Here is a 26,907-nt window from a genome sequence, read left to right as displayed (position 1 = left end):
TGTACAAAGTGTCCATCCCTAACACAAGAGTCAAAATAACTAACGCAAACAATGTCACCTGTGACAAGCCCCTGTTGTGGTCAAGGTGCCTTCAACTTACGTCTGCAGGTGCTGCGTCTTGGTGCCCCCCCACTCACTGACAGTGGCGCTGGAGGCAGCTGCTGACTCTGCTGTGCTGGTGGCCCTGATGACCTTGGCAGTCATCCTGCGGCCACCAGAGCCTGAGCAGGCTCCAACTGGGAGGGTGCATCCAGCCCCATGGCTGGGCACTCCTCAGTCATCGCGGCATCATCAGATGCAGCGACCACTGGCAGAGGGGCGGAGAAGCTGGGGCCCTCATCCAGAGTGCCCTGAGAAAAGCCCATAGGGATGACAGGCAGCTCGTCGGCCAGTGTGAGATGTGTTTGCATGTCCCTGCTCTCCATTGATGTATGGGGACCTAGCAGGGTGACTGGGTGCCTCATCCATCTCTCACACTGGCCTGTGTGAGGGCTTGCAGGTCTGAGTGCAACCCCAGGAACCTCTGAATCTGCTCCTCAAGCTACCTTTCCATGATAGTCGCCACTGTCTCAATGGAGGAGGCTGTACACTTGGTGGTAAGGGTCAACACAGAACTCATGCTCTGCATGGACTCATCCATGACAGAGACCATGGCCGCAGGTCCACATGTGTCTCCGCCAGTTCTCCCCGTGTAACCCACTGGCCACTAGCATCTGCCACCTGATTGCGACTCCAGAGGTTTGTCATCTGTCTCGGACGCAGCATGGTCCTAGTGTCCAGCTATGCTCCCACTGTTGGCTCCCTGGGACCTCCCTGCCTCTGCCAGCTCCTCATGTGATTGTGATGTGCCCTCACCACTGTGCATTACCTGCAAAGTCAAAGAACTAATGCCCAACAGCTTGAGTATCTGCGCTGGTGCCTGGTTCAGAGAGACGGTGTCATGCTGGTGCAGGTGTGATATCTTCCTCAATGGGGGGTCCTTGGGCTCGCCGGCAGCTCCTATGGATGGCACATTTGCTGGAAGAAAGCAAAGGATCAGTACATTCAATCACCATAGTCACTATGCATGCTAGGCAGGCTGAGGAGACAGTGGAGTCCTGCTGCATGGTGCCATCAGCATTGGAGCTTCAGTGGGCTCTCTGGCTACGACAGTTCAGTTTCTGATGGAAGGAGCCCATTATGTTTCCAGTACCAACCGTGCACACATCTGTCGCCTGCAATCTCACCTTCATCCAAGACCCCCGCTTCACCGCAACCGGAGGAGCAAGCTCGATGGTGGAATTCCAGCTCCAGTGCATCATTTTCATGCTCTGTGAGGATGCACAGATTTGGCACTCCTCCATCTGTTCTGTGGCACTCCACAGTGTTATAACTGTTCTTCTCCTGACAGGGAAAAATAGTCTTATTATTGCTCCATCTCCCTGAAGGTCCATTCCTGGTTCTCACCCACCCTCCCACCCGGGCATTAGATGGACAGTGTCACTGCGTCACATATACCTGTGATGCACTGAGGCCAGTGGTGCTGATATCCCAGTCTTGGCTGGGCAGGCTTAAGTGCCAGTTGGTATACATACTCTTAGACCCCTGAACATTCCAAGCAATGGGCACCCAACTAAAGTTCTCCACACAGGCCCATGCCATTTCTGCGCTTCCCCTTTCTGACCACAGCAGATCATTGAACCTTTTGCGGCACTGAAGCCATGTGCGGTACACCACGTCGTGCCCACTGACCTGGTCAAGTGGGCCGGCCTTCTCTTGCTGTCCTTGGGCATTAGGATATGCCGCCTGGTACTGACCTCCTCAACTAGCACTCCCAGGCACTCATCTGAGAAACAGGGGCCAGCTGACTTGTCCTCCCACCTTCCATGACCACCGGACGCTGAGGCCATGACTGCACACCAGGACGTTTGTTGAGTTGCTTCCAGACAGCTCCCTCAGCCTCCCCCACAAGTCCTGGCAGCCTTCGGGGAACTGTCTCTTCTGTTTGTTTGAACACCCCACCAGGTCCCCATTGGACCTGGCACCCAACCTATTCCCACCCCCACACATGGAAAACACATCCAGCGGTTGTGTTTCACGCTGGGCAGCCCTTAATTGGCCACCCAGCATAAGATCGCGTTCACAGCGTGAACTCGGCCGGGAGCGGGTTTTACATCCGCTTTCAGCTGCACCAACTTCAGGCGCACTCCGAGGTTAGAATTCAGGCCATGGAGTAGTTGGAATGAATGGCATAGATGCATTTAAGGGGAAGCTAGATAAACACGCAAAGGAGAAAAGGAATAAAAAGACATGCTGATAGGGTTAAATTAAATAATGTGGGAGGAGACCTGAGTGGAGCATAAACACTTACATAAACTAATTGGACTGCAAGACCAGTTTCTGTGATATAAATTCTATGTAATTCTATGTAATATGCACTGTTTGTGTAATTGAGGAGTTCTTGTGGCACAATGGGTAGCGTCCCTGCCTCTGAGCCAGAAGCTCCAGGTTCAAGTCCTACTCCCAAATTAAGATACTTTCATAATGCAATCAAATAGATTGAATATCAACTTGTAAATTCTTCCAGCATACACCAATGGCAGGTTGTATGAGCAGGAGAGATTCCTGGTCACCCATGTGATGGAAAGAAATTGGAGCCTCTCCCATCACTGTCCATTGCTCCAGGCTACAACATGCAAAAGTGCATGTTGCCACAGCAACTGGACTCTTTGAGGGGGCTGGTTGGCACAGTTGACTGGATGGCCAATGTGGGTTAGATTGGTGCCAACAATATGGGTTCAATCTCCGTTCCGACTTGGGTGGATTTGGGACCTGTCTTCTTGTCCTACCTATGGTGGAGATCATGGCACTGTGGGTTGGACCTGCCTTTAGGCAGAGAACTCAAGATGAAGAGGATTAATGTAATCATTATCTCTCTGTGTTGCCAAGGGTTCATTAATTCTTTCATTCTATTGTAACTGATAAAGGCAGGAAACTTGTTGCTTGTGCGTCACACAAGAACTTATTCAAGGCTTAATTGGTATATATAAGATCAACACCTCCTGTGTTCAAAAAGCTCAAGTTTCCTCTTTCTTGTTTCTTTTCCTTTCTATTCCTGCAAAAAGACTGAGCCTATTCAATATTTGAAGTGCTTCTCTATACTTACCTTCCTTGTTCCCGCTAAGCAAATAAGCCACCCTGCATACTCTTGCTCCTCTACGAATCTCCACTGAAAATTAAATGAAAGCTCGTCACGCCACTCTCTTTCACAGGACCTCCAAATTGTAGAATTCCTCACCTCCCTCAGTTTTCTCATCCTCTACAACTTCAGGATTTTAACCAAACATGGCACCAGATAACTACAACAGTGGTTTTAATGCAGTAAAATATCCCAAGGTGCTTTACAGAAGTCTTATCAAACAGAATTTCACACTGAGCCACATAAGGAGATACTAGGGCAGGTGGCCAAACTTTTGACTCAAGAAGTAGATTTTAAAGAGCATCTTAAAGGAGGAGAGAAAGATAGAGAGGCAGAGAAATTTAGGGAGGGGATTCCAGAGATTAGGGCCCCAGGCAGCTGAAGGCACACTACCAATGATGGAGCAATTAAAACCTGGAATGCACAAGAGACCAGAAATGGAACAGCACAGAGAACTTGAAAGGTTGTAGAACAGAATACAAGAATGAGTATTTTTAAATTGAGGCATTGTCAGATGGGAGCCAATGTACAGAACTAATTACTTCTCGATTTATCTTCTCAACTTTGCTGGTGGCATGAACAATGACAGTTGGTCCTTCACCTGAGTTTTTCCATTAATAAAAGACAAAATGGTGAGTGGAAAAAAGAGCTTCCAATTGTAGCTCTGATCCAAGGTCAATGGGCAAAATTTACTGTTCCCCTGGGTAGGGGGCTGGGAGGGGGGCTGCCATTTAATTCAGTAGGAAGACGATGGCTGGATAGCCCATCACCTTCCCAACTTCCCCCCTCCCTCACCCCCTGATTAAGTCAGGGATGGGGAAGGTCGAGGTCAGCCTTCTTGACCCTAGGCAAATTAAGGTCCTTAAGTGGCCAATTAAATGCTACTTAAGGGCCTCATCCATCATCAATGGCATTCTACCATATGGGGATTTTATTTTGGGATGTGGGCGCGCTAGCTGGGCCAGCATTTAGTGCCCATTCCTAATTGCCCTTGAGAAGGTGGTGGTGAGCTTCCCCCTTGAACTGCTGCAGTCCCTGTAGTGTAGGTACACCCAGAGTGCTGTTAGGGAAGGAGTTCTAAGATTTTAACCCAGCAACAATTAAAGAACAGCAATATATTTCCAAGTCAGGATGGTGAGTGGCTTGGAGGGAAACTTCCAGTTGGCGGTGTTCCCATCTATTTGCTGTCCTTGTCCTTCTAGATGACAGTGATCATGGGTTTGGAAGGTGCTGCCTAAGGAGCCTTGGGCAGATTTCTGCAGTGAAGCTTGTAGATGGCACACACTGCTGCCACTATTCTTCAGTGGTGGAGGGAGTGAATGTTTCTGGAAGGGGTGCCAATCAAGCTGCTTTGAACTGGATGGTGTCAAACTTCTTAAGTGTTGCACTCATCCAGGCAAGTGGGAAGTATTCCATCACATCCTGACTTGTGCCTTGTAGGTGGTGGACAGGCTTTGGGAAGTCAGGAGATGAGTTACTCGCCGCAGGATTCTCAGCCTCTGACCTGCTCTTGTGGCCACAGAATTTAAATGGCTAATCCAGTTCAGCTTCTGATCAATGATAACCCTAGGATGTTGATAGTGGGGAATTCAGGGATGATAATGCGATTAAATTTCAAGGGGTGATGGTTTAGATTCTCTCTTGTTGGAGATGGTCATTGCCTGGCACTTGTGTGGCGAGAATGTTACTTGCCACTTGTCAGCGCAAGCCTGGATATTGTCCAGGTCTTGCTGCATTTGGACATGGACCTCAGTACCTGAGGAGTCGCGAATGATGCTGAACATTATGCAATCATCAGCGAACATCCCCATCTCTGACCTTATGATGGAAGGAAGGTCATTGGTGAAGCAACTCAAGATGGTTGGGCTTAGAACACTACCCTGAGGAACTCCTGCAGTGATGTCCTGGAACTGAGATGATTGACCTCCAACAACAACAAACATCTTCCTTTGTGCTAGGTACGACTCCCAGGTATACCCTGGCAGCCTCTCTGTGGGCTCTGGAGTGGGAGCTTCCTGATCGAGCTCCCTGTGCCCCACAGAAGGACACCCTGCAGCAAGGAAAGCCCATGTTGAAAGCCCTCCACAATGACTTCACCCCTCCCTTCACCAGGGCCTGCCTGATTGGCCCCGACAAGCCCATGCCACTCACCTTCTTTGTGGGCCTCAATCGCTGGATCCTGCTAATGCCCTCCTTTAGTCCCAGCAATGGCCACCATTCCCCATGGTGTCACTGGAGGCGGGATCTTTACCTTCAAAAGCCTGGAAACCCTGTTAGCAGACAGTTAAATGCCTGATTGGCGTTTAATCCCATCATGGTTCCTGCAAATGGCCGTGGCAGAGTTGCCATCAGCTTTCTGGCCAGTGAATGGGGTCATTGCCACAGCCATTAAAATCAGCGCAATGACTTTAACAAATGGGAAAGGCCAAGAATGCATCTTTAGAAGCTAAAGAACCTCCAATTCCCCTGTTTAGAACCAAATGAGTTAATTTTAAACAATTTTCTTTTCATATCAGTTAATTTCAAAGGATGTCCCTATTGCATCGGTGGATAAATGCTCTCTCTAGTATGGTTCTGACCCAAACAGGCCAGAAAATCTTGCTCAATGATATTAGGTGATCTTGGTAAAAGGAGTCATGCTGCTATTGGTTTTAGCACACCTGGGACAGGAAGAGGGAAATAGTCAGGATTTGCACTTCTGATCATTATCCAGTAATCTCTGCTGGAAAATGTTAATGTGCAAGATGTGAAGACCAGAAAGGATTTGACTTTTAACACTCCTGCAGGTAAATAGCCCACCTGTGGCACACTTCTTAGGCATTTGAAAGATCGCAGTAAGAACTACTAAATGGCCACGAATGTCATGAAACCTTTCCGCGGGTCAACGGCCAAAAGAGCACTGAGGAGAACATTGGTTAAAGTAAGGCAAAAGGTCATTTGCCTTTTGTTCCGGTGCAATACCTTTGGCTAAATTACCACATACTACTTTTATGTTATACAATTGTACTTCAACTTTCAAAGTCATTTTTCAAAGACAATGTGATGAGCAATTATTTCCAAGCATCTAATGTTTTTTGATGATAGTTTTACTGTTAATTGGCCATCAAAATGAAATCTCTCAGCTTGGGTTAATACACATTTAATTATCTGCAAACTGGTCCCTGTTGACCAGTTAATTGTGATTAGGTTGATCTGCTTCAAAACTATGTTCATTCTTATTCATAGATTCCTGTTTATATTGAAAAACTGTAATGTTTACATTCCTCAGCCTATCTACAAATCCTTCATTATATCTGTGGGATTATGGTTTTGGGAGCTATTTCCTTCAGAATGTTAGGTACTTGTATAGTTCCTTTTATCACTTTTTGAAAGGTCTGCTTATTTGAAGCATGCAATCAATCAGACAAGCACCTTTTCTCCCTTATGATAAAAAGGCTGGCAGAATATATCCAGATAGATAAATTAATCAAGAATTTTTTTTCCCTTTGCACTTAAAATATATCTGTGGCAACATTTTGCTTTGAACATTTCATCTGCAGAAAATATGATGCTCACACAGGCTTAAATAGGAAATGAATGCACAGATCAGTAAAGAAGCATGACCTGGCATAAGAAAGCTGCCCAGTGCTGCTCCACTTTGCAAAATTTATTACCGATGACAAGTTATGTGCCCTTCGTACAACGCATCCTTGTGTATTAGTAAGGATAGATGGCGTTACAATGATTTAATGATACAGATTTGTTGAGTGTCAGTCATGAATCGAAACTTGATTGTGTGCCCTCCTACACTAAGGCAATATAAGAGGGATTGAAAGCAATTTGGAACAAACAGAGCAGATAAGTGGGGTGCTAGGTCTGTCCAGGTAGGACAAAGAAAGATGCAAAAACTAATAGCAGGATTGCAATGAAATATTCACTTTAATTTGGTGCCATGATCATTATGTGTCACAGAGTTATCACTGGAATTTTCAGTTTTAGTTGAATGATTGTTTTTAGTTTCAGGCCCTTTGATACAAAGTTTGCAGAATTCAAATGCTTGGATGGGAATTTCCTTGGAACTGCTCCCAATACTGCTGTAACCACATCAACTTTGATTCAGAACCCCATTTACATTCAACAGCTTTTCACCACACTTCTGACAAAGCTACATTGGCAGAGTAAGAGTAGTTCCGAGGAAATTCCAGCCTTCAGACTCAGAAACTTCTCTGATATTAAATTAGCAGACAAATGAGTTTGTCAATCCAGGTGCTTGTGATTACTTGGACACTTCAGTCCAGATTTTCCACAACCTATCCAATTTGAGATGGTAATCCTGTAGCCAGGAAAAATGGTGAAAACTCTGGCCCACTGAAGCTCAGCCCACTTTGCAGCCAATGTAGCTCCAGGAGTGGGACTAGGACCAGTACCAATGGAAGCATCTAATTCAAACAGCCCAGAACATCACAAATTCCAATGTTCTGTTGTGCAGGATGCCAAACATTAATGACACCCATTTGGCAGGGCCATTCAGGGTTTCAAGACAACAGTGGATGTCTTGAAGATCATGTGATGAACATAGTAAGATTAAAGCGTGTGTATTTCAGCCAGTTCTTGACTATTTTTCTTATTTTCTTTTTAGTGTTTTATTTTCCTACTGGTTGTTTAGTTTTCATGAACCATTCTGGTGACCGTGTTTCACCTTATATCCTCAGCACTATTACTGTCACTCATGGGGGCTCACATTATTTAATGTGTTTGGTAAACAGGAGGGCCAGTTGTGAGGTACTAAGCAGGAAAAGCTGCACAAGACATGTGATGTGCCCACCAGTTGGTACCAACTCACTCACACATGCAAACAGAGGTAAGTATTCCTCACTCTGGACAACAACTAGTTCAGGTAGAAGCTCCTACTTCCAAAGGCATGAGAATTTTTTGGTGGGACCCAGCTTGATAACAAACAAATTAGTATTAAGTAACACAAAGGCAATTCTATTTGGCAGCACATGTGGTTCTAACCTTGGTATAAAGAGTGCTTGGTGGCTTCGTGTACTCTACAACTGATATATTGTGAAAAAATGGCCCCTTCACCACCTCTATCATGATGGGCATGAACAGACAACACCCACTTTAAAAAAGTCACAAATGATCAAAATTATTTTCAATGTATGAGCTCTATATGTTCTGCAGTATTAAAAAGTAACTAATTCCCATGTATCTTCTCCTGATGGTTTACTTTAGGGTAGAGCTGGACTTGACGGTAAAAGTGGAGCTAAAGGAATTAAAGGAGACAGAGGCTTGCAAGGCCGGAAAGGTGAACTGGTAAGGCAAAACAATGCAGTTAAGCTCATGCCTCAATTCATTTCATGTATTTATTTAGCTAAAGTAATGCATCATCAGACCAGCCTCTTGATCCCTAACCAATCTCCACTGTAAGGATTTACATCTTGAAATTTCTAACCAATGATTTCATTGGAAACTATTAAGGGCCCCAAGAATTCATGTCTGTTCCAGTGCAGTCCCACTAGACCACTGGTTGGAATCCACTGGAATGGCTGGGAACTAGTCTAGGACCTGGAAACACTGGGTTTTGACCTTTTGCTCCAGTTTCTGGAGTGCCTTGTCTGGCCCAAACAAGGCTATCAATGTAAGGGAGCAGAAGGACCTCCTACATCAGGAATTCTCTTGCCCTCGGTCTTTAAAGGAACCCTGTACATTTTTGGCACTGGCATGCCTGGTAAAAATAAGCACACTGGTCAAAACCATAATGAATATGAGGTTCAGGATTATGGCCTGTACCCCAAAAACCACCTTGCAATGTTTTATAAATACTTAGATGTCCTTTTGTAAGGGAACCGTGGGGTAGGCACCAGGGGATGGGCACTTCAGCGACACGTTCCAAAAACTTACACTGGACTTTCCAGGCTCTTTTGCGGAGTTGGGGAGTTGCCCCTAGCTCATCATGACAGGGTCACAACGGTGTGACAAGTTTACGTAAGCAGTTTCTATTATAAACATAGACATGGGCAAGTAGAGTTTCCATCTTGGGCACAATTGGCAAAAATATTGGTTGATATGAGAAAGCTTTTAAAATGTGCCTGTGAAGATGAGTGCAACTTGAAGATCCTTCACAAACCAGTAAAGTTGGTGGAATCATTGTCGACCTGGAGGAATGGCCAGCTTGCAAATGGGCTTGATCCAAGCTACCTGAACCTTGAAACAGGGTAAAAGATCACAGTAAACACTAACATAAAGGCAGGAATTTTCCGGCCCCTCCCACCGGCATAATCTTCCGGTCCTGCCAAAGTGAATGAACGTTTGAAAGGTTTGCCACATTTTCCGGCCTCGCCCCCACCATGACAAGGCCCAAAAAATCTGCAAAATGGTTTAGGCAAATTTAAAATTCCATTAAATTACATTAAAAATTCCTCAATTTACATTGATATAACTTTAGAAATGAGTTCAAAGTCTACCACGATTAATTTTATAATCACAAAAGTTGACAGGAAGTGCATGCAGAAATAAATTTTTAATGCTATTTGCATAGGCAGTCAAGGCCAATTATAACCTTCAAGCACGGTTAAAGGCTGGGGGATAATCGAAGAGAGCTGATGTAACTTAGCACTCACCATTAGCTCCACCAAGGGCAACCATGCCTTTAGAATGTCTTGACTGTAAGCCTTGGAATTCCCTCATTAAACCTCTCTATATCTCTCTCTTCCTTTAAGATATTCCTTCAAACCTACCTCTTTGGTCAAGCTTTAAGTCACCTGTTCTAATCTCTGCTTAAGTTGATCATTTTAATACATACCTCATAGAATCTGTCCTTATTTTCATATTTCCATTTTAAAGTTTGCATTTGCACTCCTCTGATCCTAAAAGCAACACACGTATGTCATCTCAAAACTGGCAGCCTTAGGACCTCGGCTGTGCTGGATTTTGGGTTCTAACCGATTTCGGGTCGGATGCTTTGGGTAGTGGACGGGTGGGGTCAAGGGTCAGTTGGAGCATGGGAATAGACCGGCGCGCAAGCAGCGAAGGGGATAACAAGTCCAGCTGCATGCAGTACCTTGCCAAATTGACCAGTTAAGTTAATTTTAATTGAATAAAATGAAAAAATTATGCATGGCACATTCTAAAAATGTCCAGTTTTTGGTAAAGTCCAGTTTTTAGACAGTCAATTTTGAGAGAGTGTACCTGTTTATTTGAAAGGGCATGTAAACAAGCTGAGATGACAGTTCTCAGATAATTACATTTCCATCCATTTGCAGTATGTCCATTGAGAATGAAGCAGCAGTTTAATTTTATGCAGAGTTTGTTGCACATATTGCACCCGACAGCAATGCTGGAGAAAATCATTGACGCCTGGACTGCCATTTCCTGCATGGCAGCAAGTGGGCGTGAAAATTACCAGCAGTCCGAATATAGGCCTCTGAGAACTTCTTCGTCAAGTTGTTTAATGAGGTACTTGCTTCACAGATGCACACCCACACAAGCTCACACAGACAGCGGTTCACTTAACACGTGATGGCTTAGCTAAAGCACAAAATACTGCAACACAGCAGTGGATGTCACCTGAAAAACTTTGAAATGTTTTTTGTTGTTTTGAACTGGACGTATAAAATCTCGACTTTCCTCATCACAAAGCATGTAAGTTGGCGGCCCAGCTACCTTCTTGTGCTGTATTTTCCAAGTCATCATGCAGGAAGGCTGTTCTATTCAAGGGGCAGAATCTTCAGCTCGGCGAGCGGGGGTGGGGGCGGGGCCCGCTTACCAAGGCGTAAAGTGACGTGGAGTGACATCGGGTGTGTGTCCCAACGTCACTGCGCATCATTTAGGTTTTCAGTTCGGTGGGCAGCCTGTTAAAAAGCCTGTTAAGACCTGTTAAAAAGCAATTAAGGCAATCAGCTGAGCTGCCCGTCCAACCTTAAGGTGTCTTTCGCGTTTTTCATGGAACCTCATCCACGGGTGGGACGAGGGTTCATGAATGATTTAAAATTTTCAGAAAAATTTTTATTAAAATTAATGCACATGTCCCAGCTGATGTGACAGTTTCACATGAGGGGACATGTCATAAAAAATTTTTCAACACTTTATTAAACTGTTTAAACTTAAAACTAATCTCCCTGAGGCACCTCTGTGCCTCACGGAGGTTTCTGTGCTCTTTCGCGCACATGTGCAAAAGAGCGGACTCCCGGCTCAGGCAACCTCCCCGCTGCCCACACAGGGAGTGCACAGCGCTTCCAGGCACACGTCACACTGGGTGAGCCTTAATTGGCCCGCCCACATAAAATGGTGGCACCCAGCCGACCGGGGGCATCATTAGGCTGCGTGCCCACCCTTGCCCGCCCCTGCACAACCCCTCCCACAGGAAGAAAAGTCTCCCCAAAATGTAGTGGAGAGATGGACAAAAAGTTGCTCTATGCGAGATGTAGTGAAACCTTAAACTATATGTTTTGAAGATTTCTTAACACCTAGTGCATGGGGGAGATCTTTCCCTATTATCCAATTTCTCCTTTCAAATTCCAGATTTTCCCTCACTGTGCACTAAGAGAGTTATGGAACAATTCTCCAGCTGAATATTCTCACAAATGTGCACAAATGAGAACTAGTGGAAATGTTCTGAATGGGAGATCAGATGTGCTGTTCACAATCTAACGCTCATTAAAATGCACAAAACGAAGATAGTGGGTGGCACATGATTTAAGTCCTGATATATAAGTCTATTGGCCACAGCTTTCCACTGGTAGGGTGAACATCAACCTTTTTGAATTAAGTCTTTGAAGAAATAACATGGATCCTGTGCTGTACAAGGATATGGGCACATAATCTAGGATGTACTACTGAGGCAGTGTTGCATTGTCATCTTTTGGATAAGATTGAGTTTGCCTGTTCTACTGGCTGGGGTGGTCATTGAAAGTGGCCATGCTGTTATTTTAAAAAAGAGCAGGGAATTATGTAGCTATCCTGGTCAACAGTCTTCCTGAACAAACAGCACCAAAAAACAAATGAACTGAACATTTATCTCATTGCTGTTTGTGGCATATTGCTGTGTGATAAGTGGCTGCGTTTAGGTAAGTCACTAACTAATTGTGCATAGAGTGTCTTGAGATATTATTGAGACATAGTAAGAAGCTTTATATGTACAAGCCTTCCTTTCTGCTTCAGGGGGATAAGGGTGACCAAGGCTTAAAAGGAGACAGTGCTCCCAGAGGTGAGAAGGTAAGGAGACATTAATACTGTTGCACGTTGACTGTTTGTTGAAACAGTTTTGCAGAAGAAAATTTCTCAGATGAATTGCAATCCTGTACCATGGTAAAGCAGATTGAGGCACCTCCAAGCAGTCATGGAGTGGTGGGATAAAGGTTCATCTACCCTATTTGTGGTCTCAGCCTACTCCTGTAAGTGAGAGACAAGAGAAGACTTAGGACCTCCTTAAAGCAAAGCTCCAAGCTAAGGTTAGATAAAAAGTCTTCAGCAGGAATTTCTAAATTGCTTCCGTGTGGCCAGCAAATGGCATTACTGAATGTGACAATGGAAAGGTTGTCTGTCAATACCTTAGACTAGCCAATGCTTACTGACCTACATTAGCATCTTGTCTGGAAATACCTCGATATTAAAATTCTTATTCTTGTTTTCAAATCCCTCCATGGTTTCACCATTCCCTATGTACTTAACCTCTTCCAACCCTACAGCCCTTTGAGATCTGTGCATTCCTCCAATTCTGCCATCCTGTGCATCCTCTATTTCAATCATTCCACCATTAGCGGGCATGTCTTTGGATGCCTTGACTGTAAGCTCTGGCATTTCCTTGTTAAACCTTTCCCTCTCTCTTCCTTTAAGATGTTCTTTCAAACCTACCTCTTTGGGCAAGCTTTTAATCGCCTGTTCTAATCTTGATTATGTGGTTCAATGTCAATTTTTTTTTTGATAATGCGTTTGTAAATCACCTTGACCATTTTACAATGTTAAGGACACTATATAAATGCAAGGTGCTGCTGTTGAAATGAGCTTACCCACTTTTTGCCAAACCTCCTGGTAGCTAGAATTTGCAAATCCCTGGGGGTTTACCTTGGCATTGCAGACAGTTACCTGAGATCCAAATATTGAAAACCCCTGGAAAGGCAGTTATAGAGAATAAGATTCTATTGCCACTGTTGTGAACTGCAGCTTACTGGTGAGTTATTGCTGTTATAAATAACTCATAGGCATTTTCCTATAAAAGCATGAAGCAAGGATATTTCAGTGAAAAACATTTAGATGCTTTGGAGTGAGTAGCAGGAGTGTGGACAATGCATATGTGGTTGAATTTTGTGCCACAGGGGTCCCAATGCTGGGTTGGAAAAGTGAAGGCAACCCTGGCTTGGCTATTTGGGGGACCCCAGGCTACATTTTTCAGTGCCCAGGCAATTAACTGCCTGATGCTGTCAAAAATGGATGCTGCCTTCTCCATAAGTGGGGTTGGGAGTTGCTGGGGCCAATCAAGTTTCAGCTGGGGCAGCCTTCATCATCAGGGGCCCCCCTGGGCCCTGACCGCCTCCCCCCACCCCACTCCAACAGCCAATAGGGAGGTTTTGCTGGGCAGTTTCAAAATAGTAAAACACCAGCAGCAGCAGGAAGAGGTCCTTAAGTAACCGTTAATTGGTCACTGCTGGGCTTCAATTGGCCTCTGAGCAGGAAGGCAGCAGTTCAAGAAGGCAGCTCACCACCACCTTCTCAAGGGCAATTAGGGATAGTGCCCACACCCTGTGAAAGAATTTTTAAAAAGGCTGTCCTCCACCTTCCCCACTACTGATAGAATTCTGTGCTGTCAGAAAGCCGACAGGCACTCCAACCATCCACTTTCCCTTACAATTGCACAACACCCCTCCCCACCTCTCAGCCCACTCCTAGAGAGCTAGTAAAAACCAGCATGTGAACCGAATTTACATGGAGCTGAACAATTGTGTGTAATTAGTAATGAATAAATTAGCGAACAAAATCTTATGAGAACTGGGGAGATGGGATTAGAGACGGAATTGGGAAGGAAATCAGAAAGGTCCATACCGGATCTACGCTTTGGCATGTGCCTGCCTCCGGGCAATCTTGCAAGAGGTGGGGTCATACGAACAAAGACTACCCGGTGAGCAAGAAGCCAATAAGTAGCAACTAGGTGGCCAGTTGGGGGAAGGGACGACTCCACCAGAATCTTCCTGGTGCCAGAGCGGCCTTTCACTGAGAGCTGAGCCCAACAGCTCAGTGGAAGCAGCCTCCCAGCTGCAGTCTTGGTGCATATTGAAACTAGAGGCTCCATGTTCCAATGATGGGGCCACAGATAGGAAAGGCTGCACCCGCAGCCCAAATGACTCCACCAGAGGGATGGCGTCCATTTCAAAGGACCTACTGGCTTCTGCCCTCATCAATATTAAATTTGATACACAGCTTTGAGGTCAACTTCATTTTGAAGCACCTTTGCACTCTACTTGCTGCCTGAGCAGCGCCCACCTCTCCCATTGAGGATGCAACCTTCCAAACCTGGAGATTTTCTGAGTAGGCCTGAAGTCTCAGGAACCCACCTACCACCTTTAATTGGAGGAGTCTCCTTTAGGCCACCTCATAATTGATCACTTTCAGCAAGATCATACAGTCAGTGGAACTCCAGACCATCGTGATCAGGACCTGCATTTGCTCCTATTGGAGGAATATTTTCAAAGGCTGTATGATTCCACCCAATGTGTTCCTTTGAAATCATTTTGCTAGCAATTAATATTATGAATGTCCCTTTACCAACAGTTTAAATTGCTCCCAATTCACTTTGGACAACTCTGTAGTTCCAGCATCCTCCTTCTGATCCATTCCACTGTTGTTTCTATGCTTTGGTGGCTCAGTCCATCTCTCTCTCTGGTCCACATATCATGGGTGAAAATAATCTATCAGCCTTTTAAACCACCTGAAATGCATGCTAATGGCTCCTTGTTTCCTCTGTCAGCCCCATTTCTAGGTAAAACAATAAGGCTTTCCTGGCTTAATTAATACATAAGTGCTATTTAAAAGCCAAACCAAAGTTGCCTTCTGGAATTTAGATTTATTGGAGCCGGTGGCTCCAATCTTGATCCTTTGCTTTAAATGCGTGCAGAACATTATGAATTCAGATAAACAAAATTCATTTTGTCTTTCTACACTTTCATGGAATCTGTCAGTTACCAATATCACAGTGCAATGTCATTCTCATGCCCCCTCGTATGTGTGCAGTGTGAAGAAAGTGAACTCGGGTTAGCATTAACAAGCATTTTCTTTCCATTCAGGGATCAAGGGGTCTTCCAGGACAAAAAGGACAACCAGGAATTGGGGCTGAAAGGGTAATTGGTGTTAATTTTTTTAAAATTCTCTATTGATAAGGATTTCAGTTCATTTTTCCCTGATACAGTCTCTTAGCAATGTAATTCAATGTGGCACTAGTCAAGACTCAGTTTTTATATGGCTTTGGATAAAGAATGATGCAGCTCTTTGTGCCTCACTTGCTCTTCACTGGAAAACCCACCACTTATGAGCAGAGTTAGGAGCCTTTGTAGAGGTTAATTGTGAGTGAATAAAAACAAGATTTATCCTCTTCTTGAGAGAATGAAAAAAAAATGTTTTTTGACAAGGTGTGTGGTACATATGGGAAGCACTTCTCCCATCATCCAGGTGATGCCTTCTAATAGGGCAGTTATAGTTCACATCTTACTTCACTGTTAAGTGTTTCTGGTTTTATACATAATCTAGGCTGGCACTTCAGTGTAGTATCGAGACACTGATGCTTTGTCATGAGGTATTTTGGAGAAATCAAGTCTGGAAGTGACAAAGGATTTTGGATAAGGGTTTTGATGACAGTAGTGACAGAATTGCAAAGTTGGAAGTAGATAATCCTGGCAACAGTTGAGGTATGAGGCTCTGCTCAGGATTAAACAAGATACTGAGGCTCTGTGGTCTGGTTCTGTGTGAGTGAACAACCAGAGGAGCAAAAATTATGCCAGCGGCAAGGGATTGAAGTTTTCAGCTGGGCTTCAACCTATTCAATGTTTAGTTGAAAGAAATTTTGGTCAATCATGATTTAATGACAGAGAGGCAGTGGTGGAGCTGAAGGAATTGGCAAAATGTAGAACTGTGTAATTTCAGCTGACCCAAATGATATCACTGATGATAAAAGAGGTGGGAGGGCTAAGGAAGGTTTGATGGAGAATTCCACCAGTGGCTTTGCAGATGTTGATGGAGATGCTTTGTTGGAGATGTGCTCACTTCATTGGTGCTAGTGGAACCACGTGAGGTCAGTGCCTTGGAGCTGAAACATAAAAATGAGGCAACGATCAAGATTATCATGGACAGCAGGAAGAGAGAGTGCACTGTGTTTGCTGACTCAGAGGGTTACACTGGTGACTTTGACCAGGACAGTTATAGAAAGAAAGAACTTGGATTTACATAGCATCTTACATGACCTCAGCATGTCCTAGAGTTCTTTACAACCAATTAGATACTTTTGAAATGTAGTTGTTGTGATGTAGGTGGTGTAGTTTGAAGGTTTGTTCTCAATACTGAAAGTCAGTAGACAGTAGAAGTGTTCTGGGTGACTTGTAAGGTATAAAACTTGTAAGGTATAACACACAGATTATAAAAGAACAATTGTAATTTGTGACCAAATGCATTGCTTAAGAATAGGTTACCAATCCACCTAATTGCATCTTACTCGTTTTACCAAACTTTTGTATAGTTAGTAAACTTACGTTAGTAAAGGCCTAATACAATCCTGTCTCTTTTAAATTGGAAAGAAATTACAAGTTGAGGAAAATCTAGAAATATGGAATTGAATAGAAGAGGGTACATTGGGGCAGGGATAACAGCTGAGACTTGGATCAGGTATCTGTCAGTCTGGCCATTAAACATGTTCTGTCTTCTAAAGGGTGAAAAGGGTGAACCTGGGTTACCAGGAAAGCTGGGTTTAGACGGCCTTCTGGGACTAAAGGTTAGTATCTGCCTTACTATTTCACAATGCTTGTTCCTAATATGTGAGGTTCTTGGTAGTGGGAAACCAATACATGTACATATAGTATAAAAACTTCAGTAGAGTTCAATGGTTTAATGATAATTCTAAATGCTGAAGAAGCCCAAATAATTATTTACGCTGAAAGATAACCCTGAGCGTCTCATTGTAAAAGTGTGTAGCAAGAACGTGAAACTCGCCACAACATAGCGAATAACAGATGCATTTAAGGAGAAGCTAAATAAGTATACGAAAGGGAAAGCAATAGAAGGATAGGGTGCAATGAAATAAGGTGGAAGAAGGTTCATGTGGAACATAAACGTTGGTGCAGACCAGACCCAGCCTGCTTCTATACTGAAAATTTTATGCAATGCTTGGTGGATTAATTTTTGAGTAAGGTACAAATAAATTATCATAGGGCAGAAATTTTTGCTGAGTGAGCAGATGAGTGCCCAACCCACTCGAGCATAAAATGATGTGCGATGACGTCGGGTGAGCCTTTTGACGCCATCACGCACTTGCACGATATTTCGGTTGGCAGCAGTGTGCCCACCGACAATTAACAGGCCTATTAAAGCCATTAAAATTCTAATTGAATGACATTTTTTGCTGCCCATCCAACCTTACGGTTGAGGTTTCCAACAGCAATTAAAAATTTAATTAAAATTTTTTATATTCATTCATAACATGTCTCATCAGAGTCAAATGAGGGGACATGTTTTTAAAATTGCTAACATTTTTATTTTTAATTTTATAACTCTTCAGCTCCATAAGGCAGCTCCATGCCTCAGGGAGTTTTCATTTTGCGCACATGCGTGAACTTCCACGCTCGCCTCCTTCTGCCCCCACCCCGGCAGCGCTGAGCGCTACAGCGTGAATTTCATGCTGGCTAGCCATTAAGTGGCTAGCCAGCTTGGGATCAATGTCGGGGCCTGATCGTGGGCAGTTGTCAGCTTCATGACCACTCCCGGACCCATTCGCTACACCTGCCCGACAAGGTAAAAATCCTGGCCATAAGAATATGCAGATTTAATCTAAGCAAAAATAACTGGCAGGATTCTGTTTGAGAAACTTTGGTGAAGGATTAAGACCCTAAAAGCAGGACTTCCCCAGGTTGCTCCTTAGACAGCACCTTCCAAACCCACAACCACTACCATCTAGAAGGACAATGGCTGCAGATAGATGGGAACACCACCACCTGGAAGTTCCCCTTCAAGTCACTCACCAACCTGACTTGGAAATATATTGCCGTTCCTTCACTGTCACTGGGTAAAAATCCTGGAACTACCTCCCTAACAGCACTGTGGGTGTACCTACGCCACATGGACTGCAGCAATTCAAGAAGGCAGCTCACCACCACCTTCTCAAGGGCAACTAGGGATGGGCAAAAATGTTGGCCCGATCAGCGAAGTCCACATCCCATGATTGGATAATAAGAAAAGAAAAAGCCTTCCACAGACTTCAAAAAGGCTTACTCTAAGCAGACTGAAGACCACTCTTCTGTTTAATTAAATATTGCAGGTAAAAAGGTGTATATTCCAATAAATGTTTCTGTGTGAACTAGGGGGCTCGTGGATTTCCAGGCCTTCCAGGGTCCAAAGGAGTTCCAGGAGATAAAGGGCAAAAGGTTAGTCTTTCTAACATGCTGTTATTTCATGCGGTAATATTAAATGAGTGTCAAGGCACACATCGAGTTAGATTCATTGGGTGAATTTTAAGGTAACTGATGTGGGTCCAGACAACTAGTTGGAGAACCTGCGTCACTTCTGATGGGAAGGTCAGGCACTTAAATAGCCCGAGTTTGGTCTTCCCTGGGATTTAGGAGCTGTCAACTAATCAGCTCTTCATTGCTGGCAGGGATGGCTGCTGCTGGTAGTGTTCCAAGGGCTTCATCAGGGATCATTACAAGAATGTTGCTAGGGTTAGAAAATTGTAGCTACGAGGAGAGATTGGATAGGTTGGGATTATTTTCCTTACAACAAAGAAGGCTGAGTGGTGACTTGATTAGAGGTGTACAAAATTATGAGGGGAATAGATAGAGTGGACATGATAAAATTGTGTCCCTTGGTGGAGAATTCTAGAACCAGGGGATATAGATTCAAGATAAGTGGCAGAGGGTGTAGGGGGGGACATGAGGGTAGTGGGCATCTGGAATTCATTGCCCAAGTTGGTGGTAGAGGCAGAAACTCTAAACTCTTTTAAAAAGTACCTGGATCTGCACCTTAAGTGCTATAAGCTGCAGGGCTATGGGCTGGGCACAGGAAGCTGGGATTAGAAAGGGTACCTGGCTGTCCTCAGGCTGGCATGGACAAGATGGGCCGAATGGCCTCCTTCTGTGCTGTAACTTTTCTATGGTTCTATTGTGGGATTCCCAGATTCAGGTGATTGAGGATGGGATGGTGGTGGTGGGGAGGTGGTCGTGGGAGAGAGGACATGGAGGGGTCGAAGGCAAGGGCAGGTGGGTAACTTTCAGTATCACCCCCCCCCACCCCGAACCCACCCCTCCTGACCTTTTCCAATGCCAAGTCCCTTGATCAGGCACAGAGTGCCTTTGTAAGAGGGCCCCTTTAAAAAGTCGCAGGCAAACCTGCCTGGCAGCCTTCAGTAAGTATGGGAAAGCTGTGCCGCTCGCATTTAATCCCTGAGTCACTACTAAACTTTGGTCAGGGATAATTGGTGTTAAAGAAACTCAATAATAAGTCTAATTGACATCCTGCCCCCATTGGTCCCTTTCAGCCTCCAATTTAATTGCAGTAGGTTTTCCCGCCCCCAAGAGACTGAGATGCGGCCTCACTTGTGATTAAATGGCCCGGCCGCCATGTTTCCCACTGTGGTGGGCTGTATGAAATCCAGCCCATTGTCAATAAATAGAAATTCCAGCCCTGTGACTAAGGATAGGACCAACAAAGTAGTTCATGTGCTTCTGTAGCCTTGCATCCACAGCAAAAATGTAAATTAATGAAGTACAGTTATGAAAATTAGATGAAAAGGTGACATCTTAAGGGGAAATCCAGTTAACTCTGTCCCCAAAGAGCACTTCTGGTGCTCTGCAGCCCTGAGCGTAGAATAAATGTCCTTTGGGATTTCAAGTACAAAATTATTTCTTTTCCATCTCAGCAAAGCTTTCCCTCGCCATTGGAAGAGGCCATCTTATGAGTAATTAGCATGTGATTTCATCAATGATGGCATCAAATAGCAAAAAATAGCCAGCAGATATTTTTACAAAGAGACAGGGAGGAGATGGAGGCGGGGGGTGGTACATATGGACTGTGGATAGAAGCTGGCAATTTATTCAAACCGGGTAGTGTGTGGCTCAATGCCAGTTCCTGTACATCCACACTGTAATTACTTTGAAAACATGTTTCTGTCATTGGCTAATGCCTTTTAAATATAGCAATCTACAACATTGGTATCATTAGAAATACATAAAACAGAGATCCTTGGCAGGATCACAAGAAATACAATTAAAGCTCAACTCCACTAAGCTACTGGCAACAATAGAAATAGAAGAAATGTGGACGAACACCAGAACTAAAACAGCACAATAGAGACACAGAGAGAGACTGATCCAAGTAAGTACACAAACACCAACTACAGAGACAGAAAGAGAGATAGAGAGACTGATCTATTTAACTGCACAGTGCAAGTTAACAACCATGGAGAGACATCAAAGTAGCTCTATAGCACAAATTGCAACAGATCAATCAGGATCCAAAAGTGAAAGACATTCTCATTTTGGTCGGACCCTTCATCAGACCTGATTATTTTCAGGAATTAGGCATGCTGGGGATTCTCCTGCTCCTCCAATGTATCTGTGGGGAGCAATTCATTTCTGTACATGAAGGGGTTTTCTGCCAAACTTAAGGCAGCAGAAGCCTCAAGGATATCCACCCACAATGTGTCTTTTTACCTGGCAAGCCTGTTTCAGAACAAAGCTGTTTCACATAAATAGGCTCATCTGGACTTTAAGTTGAGTAAGGAAAGGAATGATCCATGTAGTTTGAACAAGGAACTGCAGCATATTCATGCTTGTTGCAAGAAATGCCATTTATGAATGAACACATAGGAAAGGAAAGTCAACTTCGGTGGGGTGCAAAATGGGTGATAGCATGACCAGAATTTTACACTCCCCCACCAACAGCTTTTCAGGCAGAGGGAACGTGAAATCGAAGGACGGGGTTCCCTCCAATCATGACCACACAGCAATTTTATGCTGGGCTGGGCAAGGCCTCAGATGGGAAGCCCACCCTTGCCCTAATTGAAGCCCTTAAGTGGCTGTTGGGAGGATTGAGCTGGTGTGGGGAAAAGTTGAAATTAAACAGAGTTAGATCCCGAGTGGGAAGGGGTGGGGGATTGGTGCCTCCATCAGAAGCCCCCTTAAGGTCTAGTGGCCTTTGGGCTTCCCTCCATCAGAAGCCCCCTTAGTGGCCTCTGGGCTTTCCTCCCAGCCTGGCCTCTCCCCAAAGACACTGATCACAGCCACCCAAGCCCACCCTACCGTCTCCACCCTGGGACCCTTTGAACTTACCTGGACCTCTGCTCCCCGGAATTAGGCTCCGCCGTCCTCCTAAAGTTCCTCTTCTGTCCACTGCAGCACTGTCACTGAAGGAGCTGGAGAGCTGCCGGCCATTCAGATTGGCCGGCAATTCTGTAAGGCAGGACTTCCTCCTGAGTGAGGGGGGGAAGTCCCGCCTGCAACCACTTAATGCTCATTTGAGCATGAAATGGCTGTGGGGCACTTGGAGTTGGTGGGAAACTCTTTGGATAACAGGAAGTGAGACCCCGCCATCCAAAAAATTCAGGCCCATATTGGCTGCTCCATTTTCCTACCCATTGATTTTTTTGAAAGGGAAATGGGACATGTGTATACTGGGCATCCATTCTAATGCCACTCATTTTGCACACCGCCGAAGCTGAATTTTACCCCCACATTACCGTATTTACATAAAACTAGTCTTAAACATACGAGATTTATTTTGCCCCATTTTGTAAAATCTTATTGAGGTCAGTAGAATGTATTGTCATTACTTAGTTTCATCTTAGAAGCTATCACCTTGAGAATCATGTCAAAACCTATTATGCTTGTGCTCACATTGTACTGTGCGCAACCTTGAAGAACACGGTTGCAGATTGTTTGACTCAGGAGGGCATCTGTGTATGTGAAATGGATGCTCCCACCTCACACTTGCTGTTGCAGTTGAGATCTGCTTAGAAGCAGTTATGCAATATGCACACTATATCATAGCCATTTTCCAAATCTCTGATTGCTACAGTAATTATTGTTTTACAAGACAGCTGTTGGAACTCTGATTGACGTGTTCCTCTGAGTCAACTGCTTATCCTCTGCTGCTATTCTCAAAGCATCAATCATAGGTAAAATTTTCTTTTCCAACCTTGATTTATTTTGCTCATCAAGATGACAAAACGGAATTCTTACCCAGCCCATGCACCCTGCGTTAGCATCAAGTATCGATCTCTAAGTCACTATGGCACTAGATAAATGAAGTAAAATTTTCTTTACCTCTATCCCAATAACTTGTCATACCCTGTGTTCATTAGAACATCTGCAGCATTATATTTTCTATTTTCTGCTGTCCACACTAGCCTCAGATTGATGTGAGATTATAGTAGATGCTAAACTCCATCCAGCACATAAGGAATATATTATCCAAATTACTAATATTTGTCAATGTACATGACAGTGGATCAGACCCATCTTTGTCCTATATCCTAACAGGTATACTTGTGAACTGGAGTGGATTTCTACCATACATGTCAATGTTATAGTAAGAAAACTAATTTAGTTTGCCTTTCAACAGTCTTGGATACCAAATCCAAAGCAACTTAATAGCTTTTATTTCAGATTTCCAGCATCCACAGTATTTTGCTTTTGCCAATAGTTGTATATTGAATCAGTCATCACAGAATAACAATATAACCCTGAGTGGAAAAAAATTAACTTCTTGCAAAGGTCATCAAAGATAAAGTCAAATATCGAGATGCATTAACTAATACTACATCAGTTAAGGCCACAATGTCGTCAGTAGGTTAGGTGTTTAGAATTACAATCAGCACTTGAGTGGTTATTAAATCATACTCTTGGGACAGAATTTTCTGGCTGGCGGGGGGGGGGCGGAGCAGGAGTGGGCGCAGACCCAATCACCGGCCACAATCTGGTCTGTGCCGCCCTTTTACACAGGCGGACCAATTAAGGCTCGACCAGCATGAATCATGGCTCCCAAGGACAGCAAGAGTTGGCGGGCGGTGGCAGGACTGCAATGACCGCCGGGTCCAATGGTGACCCGGTGGCCTGTTTGAACAAGTTGCTGCAGCCTTTCAAAGGAGGGTAGGGCAGGGGAACACCTTGCCCGTCGTTTTCCCGATGATTGTCTTGCTGCCCTCCTCAAGGAGGTGGCAGCATGGCAGGAGGTCCTGGTACTCCAGGATGGGGGTTGGCAGCCCCCCCCCCCCACATGACCAAATGAGCCGGGGAGGAGTTGGCAGAGGTGGTGAGCTCCCGTGACGTGGTGCGGCGCATCTGGATCGTGTCGCAAGCGCTTCAATGACCTGTTGCGTTCAGGAAGGGTGAGTAACATGTTGGCATTGGTCAGTTAACCCAACAGGTAGGCTTTCTCCCTTGCCACCACCACCACCCACCCCCCCCAACCAAAGTCTGAGTGACTGCACTGAATCATTGACAACATGTGTCCTTCGCTGGGTGGGCCAGCAGATATTGCCCATGCCGAGGTCACCCTGAGAGGGTGGAGAAGCGATGGGTTCTGCCCCCATAGCATGTCGTACAATGAGACCCACATTACTGTTTTGGAGGCAACCTGGAGGAGCTGCACCTAGATGCAGTGCTGGAACTCCAGAACGTGTCAAAGACAAGGTGATGACATGCTGGGAGGGGAGCTTCAAGGTGGCATGACACCAATCGATCTGCTGTCCTCTGCACTCCACGTGCTTGTGCCTCCTTGCTATGGAAGGTTAGATCATGTGGTGCCTCGTGTGATGTAGGCAGCATTTGGCCAAGGGGGTGGGGGTGGGGATGGGGGGAACAGGTCTAGCATCTTTGTGTGAGTGATCGGTAGCAGCGGGGTGAGGAGGCACTGGAGCCCTGCAATGTCCCACTCTGGTTGAGGTGGGCCGTCCATGAAGAGAGTCCAGGTACAAGTAACACTAATTAATGCTCTTCTCTCCTTCTCAGGAGATGAATGCACATAATGCAGCTGAGCGGGTGAGGACTGGCGGTGGGCCGGCACAGTTGGCGATTCTCAGCCGCTTCAAGCAGGAGGCCCTAGATTTGGAGAGGCACCATGCGCCCAGGTCCACCAGTGTTGGTGAGGCTGTGGTGCCACGGGTAAGTATGTTTGCCCAGCAGTGAGGTCACCATTGTTCTCCCAGCAGCCATGGCAGTGCTGAATGTTCAGTGATTGAAGTTTGCAACATGGCTTAACCATTGCTTATGGAAGGATGAGTGCATAATGACCTGGGGGACAGGGATGCACATTGACATTGTCTCCACGTTAACTGACCCACTGTCCTTGTTCTTCCTTTCAGCATCATTGGAGCAGGGCCGTCAGGAGGAGCAGCAGAGGCCCCCTCTCACACCAGAGGGCCCTGAAGTCTCACCAGCATCACACCATCTCTGCCAGACAGGAACTAGTGCAGATACCAGCACCTTGGTGTGAATTAGAACATCGGCTAGTGTCCCGGGGCACAGTGGTGAGGGCACTTCACAGTCGCTGGAGGAACTGGCAGAGACAGAGAGTGCCCACGGTGCCAGCAGTCGGAGGACCGCAGGGGATCAGCCTCATTTGGTGTCTGATGATGTGCCTCTGGAGTCATTCGCAATGCAACAAGTGCAGGAAGTGCGGCCGGGTGTGTGGGAGCATCTGGGGGAGATACATGAGGCTATGCTTGGCTTGGTGTCTGTGGTGGAGGAGTCCATGGAGACTATCGCTGAAGCAATGAGCCTCATGTCCGAGCGCCATGCGTCCTTCATGGAGAAAGTGGCAACTCTTGTGCAGAGGCTCCTCCAGGAGATCCACCAGGGCTTCCTGGGGATGTGCTTGGACCAGCAAGCCCTCACATCGGCATTGACCTCAGCTGGTCAGTGCCAGTGTGGGAGATGGCCTGGGCACCAAGTCTCCCAGCTCGGTGCCCATCCATCCACGGTGAGCAGGGAGGTCTGAAGCAATTTCACATCGGCGCAGCAGTTGCCTGTCATCTCTGCGGGCTCCTCTCAGGGCGCTGCAGATGAGGGCAGCAGCTCCTCCGCCCCTCTGCCAATGACTGTTGCATCCAGTGAGGCTGCGACAACTGGGGAGATGCCAATTGTGGAACTGGCAGCTCCTTCCTAGGCGGGGTCAGCACAGGCTCCATGGGCCAGAGGACGACCACCCAAGGTCATCGAGGCCAACAAGACAGCAGAGTGAGCAGGCTGGCTCAGATGCCACTCCCAGCGAGGGGTCAGCACCAAGATGTAGCACCAGAAAATGTAAGCATAAGGCACCTCAGGCACACCATGGGTTTATCACTGGTGTTTTTGTGTTGGCCTGCAATGAGGCTTTTATGAGTTGGTGTGATTTTTAACGCCTTTTTCATTTTGTTTCATTAAGTTTCTTTGGTTGCAATATTAAATTCAGACATATCACCATGGCTGAGGGTGCCTCTTTTGTTCTGCAGGTGGATGGTTTCCAATAATTTAATGAGTGTTTTGTGGGACATTCAGCTTTATTAACAAGGCAGGCAGATTTTGCACTTAGGTCTTGAATATGGAGCCTACAGTCCAGGCTTGTCCTGGAGGTCCATATGCGGTGTGCTAGCTGAAGGTTCATTGGATTACAGCCTCTCAGGTGTCCGTGCCTCCCTGGAGTATGCCCAGGTCAGCGTCTACCTCCACAGCATTTCCCTGTGCTTGCTCATCCTCGGACTCACTGCTGGACACATCGTGTGCAGCTGCAGCCAATGCGTCTATGTCTTCATTATCCACTGTGTCCTCCCTTTCCAGCGCAAGATTGTGGAGAGCGCAGCATGCAACCACTATCAGCGACACACAATCTGGGGGGGGTATTGGAGTCCGCCCCCTGAGCGGCCCAGGCATCGGAAGCGCATCTTGAGAAGACCGATGGTTCTCTCCACCACAGCCCTTGTGGAGCCGTGGCTCCTATTGTACCGCTGCTCAGCTTCTGTTCTTGGGTGGCAGAGAGGCATCATGAGCCATCTTCTGAGGGGATAGCCCTTGTCACCCAGCATCCACCCATCCACCCGGGCTGGAGCACTGAAGAGCCCCGGCACCTGGGAGTGTCTGAGGATGTAGGTGTCATGGGAGCTGCCTGGGTACCTTGCACAGACTTACAGAATCAGCATCCTGTGATCACTCACTATCTGCACGTTCATTGAGTGGAAGCCCTTCCTGTTGGTGAAGGCACCGGGCTCACCTGTAGTCTATTCCTCCTTGGACACGGGGGAAGCCAGCAATCGCTGCGAAGCCTCTGGCTCACTTTGGCTTGCTTGGTCCCAATGGTAAAGGATGAAGATCAATGCATGCCTGAACAGAGCGTCTGTAACCTGCCTGACACAAGTGTGGACAGCTGATTGGGAGACACCGCAAATATCACCCACGGATCCCTGGAAGGAGCCAGAGGCATAAAGGTTGAGGGCAGCCATGACCTTTAGAGCCACTGGCATGGGGTGTCCACCCACACAGTTCATGGAGATCTCAGGCCCAATCATCTGACAGATATAGTTGACT

General features: G+C 45.8%; 1 protein-coding gene across 1 annotated transcript in view; it reads left to right on the top strand.

Moving 5' to 3' along the window:
- Positions 1–26,907, top strand: part of LOC121286153 (collagen alpha-1(VII) chain-like) — a 190,725-nt gene that overhangs the window by 54,652 nt on the left and 109,166 nt on the right. The window contains exons 12-16 of the mRNA XM_041203134.1: positions 8,396–8,476; positions 12,323–12,376; positions 15,439–15,492; positions 17,070–17,132; positions 18,715–18,777. Coding sequence (XP_041059068.1) covers positions 8,396–8,476; positions 12,323–12,376; positions 15,439–15,492; positions 17,070–17,132; positions 18,715–18,777 — 315 coding nt within the window. The remainder of the gene's footprint in view (positions 1–8,395; positions 8,477–12,322; positions 12,377–15,438; positions 15,493–17,069; positions 17,133–18,714; positions 18,778–26,907) is intronic.

This window comes from Carcharodon carcharias, chromosome 13 (assembly GCF_017639515.1).
Source record: "Carcharodon carcharias isolate sCarCar2 chromosome 13, sCarCar2.pri, whole genome shotgun sequence".
Classification (NCBI taxonomy): domain Eukaryota; kingdom Metazoa; phylum Chordata; class Chondrichthyes; order Lamniformes; family Lamnidae; genus Carcharodon; species Carcharodon carcharias.
This window is presented reverse-complemented; position numbering and strand designations above follow the sequence as displayed.